The sequence below is a fragment of the Electrophorus electricus genome, chromosome 16, assembly GCF_013358815.1.
Source record: "Electrophorus electricus isolate fEleEle1 chromosome 16, fEleEle1.pri, whole genome shotgun sequence".
Classification (NCBI taxonomy): Eukaryota; Metazoa; Chordata; class Actinopteri; order Gymnotiformes; family Gymnotidae; genus Electrophorus; species Electrophorus electricus.
Window position 1 is genome coordinate 16,477,777 of NC_049550.1, and position 13,799 is coordinate 16,491,575.

Here is a 13,799-nt window from a genome sequence, read left to right on the forward strand (position 1 = left end):
GCCAGACTCTAGAAGGGAAAACTGGAGAAGGGCGGGGACGTGTAAAAACACAAACACCCTCACAGCACAGAAGAGAGGTGTAGCACAAGGGCTCACAGACCTCGATACACAGAGTTACCAGCTAGGAGCTTGGATCAAAACTTTAGCAAAGACCCAACACTGAGTGACTGTGTCACTGGGCTGATATAGATCTACCCCAGCTGTTGGGCATCAAGCCTGATTAGTAGTGTGCCTGGTGCCAACCCTTACAGTCACACTGTCATAAGGACACTCAGGACTTCTGTGGTTCAGAAACTCCAGTGGCTCAGAGACTTCCAAGTAAAAGTGGAAAAAAATATATATATATTTTTATTTCTATGAGGTCTTTGTGGTTACCCATATTTAAAATTAATTCTGTCACTGTTCTATTGCTTCATCTTCAGAAACTGTACTGCTGTAGTGTCACCCATGCGTCTGTTGTTGCTAACACAAGGATTGCTCTTTCCTGTAGATGTTACTCACAGGTATCAAGAGGAAGTGATCTCCAGCTGCTGCTGGATTCAGCACTTACTCGTTTTTGTTGTCCTGTAGTAAACTACAGCTGTTTGGCAACATACCAATATCATATTTCTAAGAAGGTGAAAGGCTAGAGGATCTTCCCATTTGGGTTTTATTTAGTAATATGCTGGTTATAATTTAAATGTGTGCTTCACTTTAGAACAAATGTGACTACGAGTATACATCAGCTCCACACTGGTACCTTTTCTTGACTTCCACAGTGAGGCCTCTGATCTTCCTGTTTTACACATTTCAAAATGCATTTCTGATTCAGTCAACACACAGTGGCAATGAACTGCTAATCAAACTATCTTTGAGTTTGTGTTAACTCTTTAAGTCTCATCTTTGCACTTCATGGTGACTCCCAAATATCCAGTTACGTTTGTTGAGACCCCAGTAAGATCTAAAAATTCACCAAAAGTGACCATCTAAACAAAGACTATATTTGATCCTGCTGATAATAATGATTAAAGGTTGATTTTCATACCTGAGATCACGTACAGTGTGAAGATGAGAAGAATCTTCATTCTGAGTTCAGCTTTATGTTTACTGCCTCCAACTCCTAGATTAGATGTGTGTTAGAGATTGTGTGTGTCTGTCTATGTAGGTCCCTGCCCCTGTATCTGGGCTTACTAACTCTGTTCATCTTCTTATGGCTTAACTCATATGAAAAACACCTCTCATTTCTATTTTTGAGGGCGGTGAAAGCCTCCTACTATGGAAAGAGAAACATGCATCTAAAACTACTTTTTTCTCTCTCTCTCTCTCTCTCTCTCTCTCTCTCTCTCTCTCTCTCTCTCTCTCAGCTCGGCAATGAAGGGGACTTGTCCCTCCACACTTGCACACCCTGTCATGAAGAGATGTAGACCAGGATGAGTTCTCCATCCCATACACCCTGCACTCCACCCTTCTCTACTTTACCAAGACAGTAGAGACAGTCTGGGTTTGACTGCCTTTATGTATCTGAGTCTTGTGTTCATGCCTTTTCTGTGGTTCTGGGTGTGACAGTGATTATTTACTTATATTTTTGTATTTCTAGAATGCTAGAATACATTTATATTATAAATAAGCAGAGGAGGAAGAAGAACTGGAATTTCATTGGCCTCATCCCCCATTTTAACCATTTTAACCAATAACAGTTTTAATCATAGAAATGATGGTTTGTTCCACACCACCATGTTTACACTAATCTAGTGTCTTATTTGAATATATGATGCTAAGTCTAAGTGATCATAGGCTGTTAGTGGATGCTGTCCAAACAGTAGTTTCAGCCCTGTAGACAGTGCCTGGCACTCTGCCCACTGCTGCTGGGTGAGAGACCTCAGTGGTAGCTTTCTGGTTAAGGTACTTGATGTTTAATTGGAAGGTTGCTGATTCAAGCCCTGACATTGTTGGGCCTCTGATCAAGGCCCTTAACTCTCAATTGCTCAAGTTGTACTCAGTCATAACTGTAAATTTCTTTGGATAAAAGAGTCAGTTCAATGCTATAAATATACAGTAGTGTCTGAAGTTCCTAAGTGAATGTTGAATGTATTTAACCAAATAGATCTTCTATATAAATATGGTCCACTGTATCCCAAGCCAGTATTTATTATGAACACACGATTGCTACTAGCTCTGTAAGCCTAGACCTCAAAACTGCCTGCCACACCACTATTTCAGACACCTAGACTAGCTAGTTAATTGTGCTAACCCTCAATGTGTAGGCCCTACTGTTATTGCGACATAGAGGAAGTAGCTTCGCTATAGCTTTGGATCTCATACCTTTTATTAATAACACATACAGTAAAAAGTTCTTAACCACTTCCTGTGTAAATCATTATTTCATATGTGCTGCAGCCCTTTAGTCTACTGCCCTGGAAACTTGAACAAACATTGTACTCATTAATATTATGATGTATTGTAACTGCATCTACTTCTTTGGATGCTGTGAGCTGCTCACTTACTTTTAATACCTATCTCCTTCATACAGAAACCCAAAAAGCCATTTCAATTCTCTGCTCTGATTCTGCAGAATGGAGATAATTTTTAATAGTTGTGTACTTCAAGTTAAATTTCTGTAATAGCCTGACTTACAAGTTACTGATAATTTTTTTGATATTCCTTTGAGTGCAATATCCATCCCTGCTCAAATGTTCTGAACTGTATCTTCTGTATGTAATTGGTGATTTCATGCTGCACTGTATTTTCTTCAGGTCAGCTTCCTTCACAGAACTTGCTCACTGTACTATATTTCTTCTGTTGTTTCATGCATTTTCTACATGATGTCACCACCTTTCGGCGTACTGCTGAAATAAGAATATTTACTGTTTTATAGAACCTTTTAATCTTCTTGAGAACCACTTTAAGAGCTCATCCCAAATTTGATGTTTGGAAAGCTCATGTCTTTACAGACATTTTTAAAGTTTTTATTTTATTTCTTATTTTTGCTCATGAGTTGTTCACTATGTGGTTTGTAACAATTGTGTCACTTCCTGACAACTATTTCCCAGAGTGCTTTGTGTGTATTGCAAGTTTGAGGTAGTCTGATCTCTGATCTCATGCAACAACAGCTGTTTGAGATCATATAATTTCCTGGAATGAGGGTTAAGTTTAGAATTATTGATAACAAAACAGATGTTGGATCAGTGAAAACCTCACAGTGACACTGGTGGGAGCTGGTAAATAACCTCTAAAACTCACACCCTTCCTCTGGTTAACCTGTAAACATAAAGGCCTAGAAAATGTTTCAGTCTCAAATAAAATAATGTAATTTTCTTATTTCTGTTGTGTACATATTTAATCCCTTCAAATTTTACCAATAAAAAGAGCAGAGACTATTTAAAAGAGCAGAGAGTTTATTTAAGCTGAAATCTCCAATTTCTTTTTATGAAAAATATGAAAGCTGCCTTTGTGTATCACATAGAAATTATGAACTAAGGAAGTAAAAGACTCATTTCAATAAAGAAATGTGTTCCGCCATCTAGTGGGGAACAATGGAACTCCTGGATGTTTTGTGCTACTGAGCCACGATGGTGTGGACATCACGTGACCTCAGAGCCCTTTGCACATAATTGATGGTTCAATAGAGCCACTGAGGGTTTAGTCCCGCCCACTGCTGCAGCCAATACGGTACAACATTCTAAGCACATTATTTACATTGTAGTGCATTATTTACATTATTTACATCAAATATGGCCATCACAATTCAGATCTAGATACTGAATGACTCCAACTACAAAGATAAAACACTGGCTCAAACACAAACAAAGCTGTAAACTTTGCACACATTTTAATTAAATCAAATATCCATGATCAGGTTATCAGTCTGATTCAGCTCACCAGTACTGACCAGAACAAAGCAAATCTTCACAGTGACCATCAGATATGTAGCAGATCAGGACTCTATCATCATATAGATACATGTGTCACTCATGTATCCATCTCACACTCTCTTTAACTGATGTTTTATAAGACAGGCTAATATTAGAATAGCAAAATATCTCATGTAGGTCCCTTTGATTGGCATATTAAGTGCCAGGATATGCAGTGATTATTAATAATTGTTATTTGATTAGAATATTTATCAGATTGTTCATAATTGACCCTCATGCTGTGGAAAGTCCATTAGAAAGTCTGGCATGTAAGAAGAGCCGTAAGCCTCAGCTGCAGTTATTCCAAAGAAAAGACCCCAAGTGGACACTGCATACAATTATAGATTGGGAGCTCAGACATCAGCTTTACGTGATATTCTCAGTCATTCTCACAGTTTTATGTGTTCAGATGTTTGCAGTGACATACTAGTTTCTCAGGAGGAAATTTACAGTCTTCTTTACTTAACAGTCATGCTCCACTTAGGTGGGCTTTAAGTAGATCAGAAGTTTGTCTCTGGAAAAAAATGTTAAAACCGTAGAAGGTATATGGTTTAAACATAATATATTAACAATGAAAATAAAGCAATCGTCCCTTCACTCGTGAATTATATGATCCACTTTCTCTCTCCTACTCTTCCCCCGCCCTGTTCTCCCAGAAGCTGTGCAGTAGCTGCACTGATCACATGCGCTCATGCACACAGCAGTGCCAGTTACAGTCTGTGTGTCTGTGGTGTGGTGGCTGTACAGAACATCCAAAAAGTCAGATGTTCTTCCTTCACAGGTGAGGGAATGATGTACAGGTGTGTGTGTGTGTGTGTGTGTGTGTGTGTGTGTGTGTGTGTGTGTGTGTGTGTGTGTGTGTGTGTGTGTGTGTGTGTGTGAGATGGGGGTGCTGGTCTCATTGTGTGCTTTGCATCACTAAAGCTCTAATCCTAGAATCACCCCTGCTTGTAACTGAATCATTTATTTATCATTGTAACTTACTAGCTTTGTGCTCTAGATGGCAGTATAGACTTTCTTGCTCAGAACAGCACAGGCTTCATGACAAACACAGGCCAGCTGGCTTTATATTCTTTTAAATAAAATGTATGATTCTTATTGTGGGTTTGGGAAGCATTCAAACGATCCAGGCAGAATCCAAACACGAGTCCTCCTTGAAGGTCTCCCTGGTCACAGAATCATTAAAACTGTCTGCATTCTCAAAACTTCACTGATGTATTAGTTGGAGCTTCTGCAGACAACCCTTCTGACTGATGTGTATCACCCACTGAGGAATCAGAAAGAAGTGTGGGTAATTGAGCCGTACAATAAGTGTCCTGATCAGGAGAGTTTGATGGTAGTGAAACAGTATCAGAAACAGTATGTGTAAGATCACAGAGGTTTGTGGGTAATTGGACTTGGTCATAAACAGCTTGAAAGGGGCCAGAAGGGTTTGTGGGTAGACTGACAGTAGAGTAGACTGTAGGAGCTCTTGTGTCTGAGACAGAATGTCTTCTGGTGTCTTACACACTAGTTCGGTATATGTGATGCATATGGTGTGAACTGCTATGACGAGTTTACCAAATAAATAGATTCGGAAGGTTTATATTATGGAGACAAAGAAGACTCCACTAAAACCTATAAAATGGATAAAAAGGGAACACCTTTTGAAAAGAAAAATGAAATTCAGTAAATGCGAAAGAATGAAGATGGTCCCTCATCATTGCAAAGATTGTTACATGATGGTAAGTAAACTTGAATTTATTTTGGAAATACTAATTTAGCATACAAGTTCATAATATAAGTATTGCGGTTGAAAGCAGTATTATTTGCAGTATTATACATTTAGTGGTCACTTTATTAGACACATAACTATGTTGATGGGGTTATCCCCTCCATTTGACTGCACTCCTGGGCCTTTATTATTATTATTATTATTATTATATTTACATTTACGGCATTTAGCAGACGCTCTTATCCAGAGCGACTTACAAAAGTGCGTTGTCATTTACTCATAGAATATATCCTAGTACAGTAGAGCAGGTTATTATTATTATTATTATTATATTTGTTTTAATTTGTGGGTGGTGGGGTAACTATAATCTATGTGGCTCTTACTCTGGCACTAGGTCTATCTTGGTATCAAGGCTACAGTTCTATTAATATCTTGTGTCTTTCTGGGGAAATAACTGTAATATTATTTAAAATTGTCAGCTACATTTTACTATAGAGGTGGTGGGGGTACTCCTAACTTCAGGCAGGGTGTCACAGTACACTCCCCCTCCAACTGATCATGTGGAATGGCCCAGTTCACTATTGACTGTATTCATTGTGACTTGTTTGTAACCACACATACTTGTTAGCACATTCTTTTCATTTATACATGCACCTGTGTGCGTGTAGTTCACTTGGTCATTGGTACATGTTACATGTTCACACTGCACTAGTTACATGTGAGTGCTGTTAACATTTATTGTGTAATTTTTATATTTATAGCATTTAGCAGACACTTTTATCCAAAGCAACTTATAATTATGACTACAGTTTGAGGGTCAAGGCCCCAACAGTGGCAAATTGGCAGTGGTGGGGCTTGAATTGTCAACCCTCTGATTAGCCAACTACCTTAACCACTGAACCACCACTGCCCCCACCTACATTAATACACTCTGGCTGTCACACAGAGGCTACAGATTGTTCACGTGGTCTATTTATGACACTTTGCTCTTTACCGTAGTTTGCCAGTGGTCACCTAACATAGTGGTAATATACAATGCTCTCATCATGCTATTACTTTGAAACAGATTCATGAATTCTAAATTGATTTTCATCCAATATAGCATGCCAGAGGTGATTTTGGCAACACCTGGAGGAGGAGAACATGAGTTTTTGGAGGCTTAGAGATCAATAATAATTCTAGAAGACCTGTTCTGTGACTGGGGAAAAGCAGATCTTTCTAATGGTCATAAATGAACAGCATATTGAGCGGACCTGGAAAACATTCAAACATGAGGTATGTGCAAAGATTAGGAGCATACTGTCTTCACATGATGCAGAGAACCTAGTCCATGCAGTCATCACTTCTAGATTGGACTACTGTAATGCCTCACTATCTGGTTGTACCAAGAAGTGCATAAACAAGCTGCAGAATAAGAATGTACTGCAGGGGCAGAGCCTTTTCCTATAATTCTCCCATATTATGGAATATTATTATGGCATTGGGTAATTGAGCCATACAATAAGTGTCCTGATCAGGAGAGCTTGATGGTAGTGGAGCAGTAGCAGAAACAGCATATGAAAAATTACAGGGGTTTGTGGATAAATGGGTGTTGGCATAAACAGTTTGGGAGGAATCACAGGGGTTTGTGGATAGATTGACAGTAGAGTAGGCTGTAGGAGCTCCAGCATCTGAGACAGAATGACTTCTGGTGTCTTTAATCTCCTCACTGTCACAGACAGAAAGTGGAACCTGAGTGAAGAGAAAAAGAAAACAATTTTACAACCATATATTGTTTTTTTCAGTATATCCTCTCTTATATACATGTATATCTGAAGATTCCATGGAGTAACTGCAGTGTACTATAGTAAAATATGTAGAAGTAGTCAAAATTGCAGTGAAGTACTCAAGGTTTCCAGGAAAACAGGAAGTTTCAGAGATCCTTCATCAGCTGTGCTAGAAAAGTGCTTATTTTTCTTTGAGTTTCAAAAACAGATGAAAACAGTAGAACTACTGGAACAGTTGTTCCTCCTGCCTATTTAAACCACAATTAAGTTGTCACCATCCCCAGTGTAAATGCTACAGAACTGGATATGATACATGCAGTAAAATACAAACGCAGTGGGTGTAAACAAACGGGGCTTCCAAAAACATGGTCACAAGACAGTCACACATCAGCAGCAGGTTGAGGGATACACAATACACAAAAGAGCAGTGACAAAAACATCAGAGAGGGAAATACTAATACAAGCGTCAAAAAACAAAAACAGGTCAGCACACGGGAAAGGCAAAAAAACAGAGAAATCAGGAGGTCCTGAACGAGGAAGTGGGTTGTGATTGGTGGAGTTGCAGGTTCGGCAGGGAGCACACAGTGATTTAGAATCAAATTGTCTTTAGAGATCTGTATTATCAGACCTAAAATTTGTACCTATAAAGCCTCCTACTAATGAATGTAAGTCCATTACTGGCATACATTTCTTGGCTATATAATCATATTTTAATAAAGACTATTTATTAATATATGCAAAAAGGTTATTGGTAACATACATTTCAATAAACCAACTAAAAGGTTAATCTACCAAAGGAGTAATACTCTGCACTTAAAAATTTAAACAAATGGAGTGATATTATTAAGTGATATGGGTATTATTGTTCAACATCTTTGGATAGCTGTGGATTTCCTAAGGGAGTCATAGATGATGCCTTTGCTTGTGATTTACCTGTTCAGAGAATGGATGCACTGACCAGTATCAGTCTACTGTTGGAGCCAAATTCAATATGTATTATAATGGTTTAGTATATATTACAAATATAAAAGTTTATCATAAGTTAGTATATATTTCAAGAAGTATTATAATGTATATATTTTTTTGTTTTCCTACTGGACCTGCAATACATTAATCAGTTTGTTTGGCCAAGATGAGATTATCTTACATCAGATCTGGCAGTGTAGTTACTTGCTATCACTAACTAGTTCACCTACACACTGGTCACTGCTTAGTCAGCCTGTGTGTCACTCTAAAGTGTAGAGTGTGTATATATATATATATATATATATATATATATATATATATATATATATATATATATATATATATATATATATATATATATATATACATATATATATATATGTGTGTGTGTATATATATATATATATATATATATATATATATATATATATATATATATATATATATATATATATCCACTATTTCAGTATAGAAGATACAGATGCTGCAGAGCATGTTTGACTGGGAGAAGATTATGTACAATATGTACCACTGGCAGGTAGTGGAAGTGTCTGATATGGAGAAATGCTGAAGTGCAGAAGAAAGAGCTGGAGGGTGAAGGCAACAGTGGTTCCCGTGGTAATCGGAGCACTAGGGGCTGTGACCCCAAAACTGCGAGACTAGCTCCAACAGATCCCAGGAACAACATCTGAGACCTCGGTCCAGAAGTGTGCAGTCCTGGGAATAGCTAAGATACTATGCAGGACTCTCAAACTACCAGGCCTCTGGCAGAGGACCCGAGCTTGAAGGAAAACCACCCAGAGGGTGAGCAGGGAATTGTGTATGAACAATGTAACACAAATAATAATAGTGTAATATACAATATTTTTTTTTTTTTTTTTTTTTTTTTGCTGTTTTTTTAATTGCATTTGTTGTTGGCAGTGGTAGCTTAGTAATTAAGGTACTTGACTTGCAATTGGAAGGTTGCTGTTTCAAGCCCCACCACTATCAATTTGCCACTGTTGGGCCTCTGAGCAAGGCCCTTAACCCTCAATGGCTCATGTTGTGCTCAGTCAGAACCGTAAGTCGCTTTGTTTAAAAGGGTCAGCTAAATGCCGTGAAAGTTGTCTCTTCTTTCAATGCCATTCAGAGTTTGAACACTAGATAGTGTCAAGAGCAGCAGGTTTACATAGAGCAGGGGTGGGCAATAAATTTTCCCATGGGGCCACATGAGAAATTGGAATGGTTTTAGAGGGCCGGACGAATATACTTAATTCAATTCTACACAATACCTATATAGTGTATACAGTATATATACTATCCCTTCATAAAAAAAAAAAACAGTAAATGAAACATTACAATAACATGAAAATGTGCAGCACAAAATTATAGCACAATTTAACAAACTTCGTGTACCTCCCCAAGTCAGCCATGCATTGATTTTGTGTACTAAGTGTTGTAGTTACACATTTACTTTTGACTTCAAATTTTCCAACGATCTGACGCGGGCCGGTCAGACATAGTTAGAGGGCCGGATGTGGCCCGCGGGCCGTACAATGCCCAGGTCTGACATGGAGTATAAGTTAGCACACAAGACAAGCTAATGAGAGAGATTTACTGAGATAACTTTGAAGGAACTATTTATTTAGACGTTTATATTTATAGATAATTTCTTAATAAATTCACTCAACTTCCAGAACAGAATTGTTATTAAGACGTTCCTTAATTACTTGTGGTACATATTTAAATTTGCTCACTCATATCAAGTCGCCCTCTAGGGGTGTGTCTGAGGTAGCAAATGCATCACAATCTTATACAACGTAGTGCACAATTCACTAGTGAATGTGGTGAATATCTGTTCCAAGTGTGACCAGAACTCACCCCATGGCTGTGAGAGGAGTCATGCAGACAAAGGGTTTGGGGTGAGGCTGAGAGAATGTTGACAATAAACCACAAATTAATTAATGACAAATATGTTGTAACGGTGAATCAATTTAAAGATAAACATAAGTTAATCAATGAAATGATAAATGAGTATATATCTCGTCCGTTTATTTGATATTTGAGCTATCCACATGCATGTATATTTCTAGCCAGCAGAGGGCGGCAACAGGCTGTCACTGTTAGACACACTGGGGCCTAATAAACCCCATTTCTTACTAATGAAAATGGAGCAGATGCACACTGTCTTTAGTACAAGTAGTTAAATGATAGAAAGATATTTAACATAATTAGTTCACACATTATGTGGAATCTGTGTGTGTGTGTGTGTGTGTTTCCTACCTTTTGATGTCTTCTTTTTCTTTAGCTTTCCCAGCATTATTACACACACCAGAAGAATGATTGTTATTATGACCAAAACTACAAATAAGGTAATGAAGGATCCTAGTAAAGCATTAGAGACGAGAGCACAGATCTCAGTCTCTGGTAGAACAACAGGGGCCACATATACTACATAGAATTTATATGAAATCATATGTGCATGCAATACTGCTATTTCTGCTATTTTGACATTAGAGAAAATAGAACTGATCTGATTCAGTGTAACTACATGTCAAGTTTTGTGGTCATAGCAAGTCAGAATCTTCTCTAATTCCACGACACAAAATAGCAGGTACACATGGTCTGGAAGCCTTTCACATACATTGTGGGTACAGGCCTTTATAGATACATTTATGTCTTTGGGAATGTTTCACTGGACCACTGGCTGTACAGGCTTTATCGGGTTTTGGACCAGTTCGGTTGCTGATAATATTAACCGTGTATTTATTTATTTATTTATTTTTTTGGGGGGGGTTCCTCTAACAGTAAGCCTGGGGTTATAGTTGTCGACATGCAGATGCTACAGAGGTAGTGATGTACATGTATGCTGTGCTGTTATACTGTGTGTGTAAAGTGTGTAGGAATGAGTGTGTGAGGGCGAGGTGACAGGGATGTGTGATATGGTAGAGTGAGATAATGTGGTTTGAGCCGGGCTGGGTGTGTAACGTCCCTGTAATATCATTCACGGCCCTGCCTGTCATCTAAACTGACAGAGAGGTTTTTAGCTTTTACTCTTTAGAGTGTAGTTTGCTATCCACTGAAATGGCTCAGGAACAGCTCACAGGAATCTACACTAGTAAGATTACAACAGTTTCCAGGAAATATACAAGTAGATACATTCCATTCAACTTAGAATTTAATGTTAATTATTTTATATAGATGTAGCTGGAACTATTAAAGATGACATTACAGCTGAAACATTAAGTTTCCCAAAACTCCAGTGTTACTTAAATCTTACTTAGAGAAAGTGGACAGGAGTTCACAACCATGTTCAAGCAGCCAGATTTTAAAAATTTGTTTGTCAGTGGAAAACAATGATTACATTTAGCTAATGATCTTGCATGAATCACAGATAACTGCAAGCAGAAAGCCATTATTACAGAGGGTTCATTTTAAAGAAGTGAATGCTACTGTAAAATGCTAAGGACAAACATCTCAGCTGGACAGGAGACATGACAGTTATAGACAACAGAAGCTCTTCACACTCTAACCTGCAGTGGTCAGTCGCATGGTTCAAACTCATATGTAACCATGGCAACACTTCCTGTGTCTCTCTCTGTTCTATGGTGGTGCTGTGCTTGTTTTCTCTCTTATTATTTCTGTCTCTCTCTCTCATGTTAAAGAACTGCCAAACTCAAAGTGCATAAAGGCAGCCCAACATATATGAACCATTAAACTACTTGCCTACTTGGTCCATGTGAAGCTATTCATATTCACAGTGATTATTTGATTATATTTCTATATTCCTGTTAAGATATTCTAATAGTAAGAATTAATTTATTGTCCCCTATCTTACACTGACCACTTTTAATCACACTCTGTGTATTGGTCAAGCAGTGTTTACACCGTCACTCACCAGTATATCCCTCCATCCTCTGATCTCAGATCAGTGATGGTAATATTGAAGACTCAGCCTTCTGTTACATCATCCAGAGAAAATTTTCTACAGCATTTAACATTAGCATTTATTCAAAAAAAGAAAAGCTTACAGTGAACAACTACATGTGCAAATGAGAGTGGCCTTGCTCAGGGGTCCAACAGTGGTAAGCTAGCAATGTTGGTGATTGAAACAGCAACCTTCTGCTCACTAGTCCAGTACATTAACTGCTGGATCTTAGGCGCTCTTTGCTTTTCCAGATTGAGAATTAACATGGACATCTGTAATAGGTTTCATCATTGCCTGATTATCACTTTGTTTTCTGTAATGTCCTCCTGGTCTGTGAGCTTTTATCAGTAAATCTTTTGTTTTACTGAAACTACCCTCGACTCAACTGCAACCTGTTCAGCCTGACAATGGTACATACCATGGAGTGAGGGACTGTTGGTTTGGAGGTTCACATCATTTACTGTGTGAGCTGGAAAAAGAACAGTGGAACATTATAAACCGTATGATCAAAACATAGCAAAGGAGATGTAAAAACCCCTTGTTAGGCATGTAGATAGATAGATGTCTACCTTCTATCTCTGCCTACCTCCAGTTGACCATGTGGACTCAGTATACACCGATGTGCTGGGATCAGGTGTTGGAGGGGTGTAGGTGGAGTGTGAGAAAATAATATTCATAGGTGTGTCTGAAAGACAGAAACAGACTTCTAAATTTCAAATATTTCTCATATTCAGTACACACAAAAATCTTGTTTTTTATGTATTATAAATCCCTACTTCACATAATTGCCTCAGTTAATCATCATCATCATCATCATCATCATCATCATCATCATCATCATCATCATCATCATCACCATCATCATAACTGTCGTTATCTGCTCATCACTCACCCACTTTAACCACTAACAGAATCTCTGTGTAGTGATCATGCACTTTCTGCTGTGTTCCACACCAGTAGTTTCCTCCATCCTCAGATCTCAGATCAGTGATGGTAACAGTGAAGACTCTGGCTGCTGTGTCATCATTCAGAGAGAATCTCTCATCTTTAGCAGTTTTAGAATCAACAGGGATGTCTTTAGTCTGGAAAGTATAACACTCTCCTCTGCAGACGTACTTCAAGTGGGTTTCATATCCAGACTTATAGGGGCATCTGATCTGAACTGAACGGCCCTTGTATCCAGTTACTGTAGTTACAGCAGCAGTTCCAGCTGTAAAATAAAACATTGTGTTAGTAATGTACAGTACATGCAGAAGATCCACTGTTATGACTATTCACTTCACTACCAAGTCCCTCTCTGTGTGGCAGGTAAACTAATAATGTGCTGAACCTGTCTGATGATAGTGAGCAGTAACTGGAACTCACCTGGGAATAGACTGGACAAGACGAGTATAAGTGTCCACATGTTGAACTGTGTGGTGAGAGTTCTGTGAGAACTGTCTCATAGTCTGACACTTCCCCCTTCAGTTCTCATCACTGCTTAAAGTGGTGTGTGTAACCAATCACCGCCTCTATTCTCTCACATTTTTTCAGAGCTCTTCTCTCTGTCTTTGGAT

At 38.4% G+C, this 13,799-nt stretch overlaps 1 protein-coding gene across 1 annotated transcript; it reads right to left on the minus strand.

Moving 5' to 3' along the window:
• Positions 1-5,089: 5,089 nt before the first annotated feature.
• Positions 5,090-13,650, minus strand: LOC118242664 (CMRF35-like molecule 5). Its single transcript, XM_035534722.1, has 5 exons — positions 13,609-13,650; positions 13,132-13,453; positions 11,245-11,290; positions 7,173-7,335; positions 5,090-5,367 (listed from the first exon to the last, which is right to left on the minus strand). The coding sequence occupies exons 1-5, from the start codon at positions 13,646-13,648 to the stop codon at positions 5,090-5,092; spliced, it is 849 nt and encodes a 282-aa protein (XP_035390615.1). The 5' UTR covers positions 13,649-13,650.
• Positions 13,651-13,799: the final 149 nt, after the last annotated feature.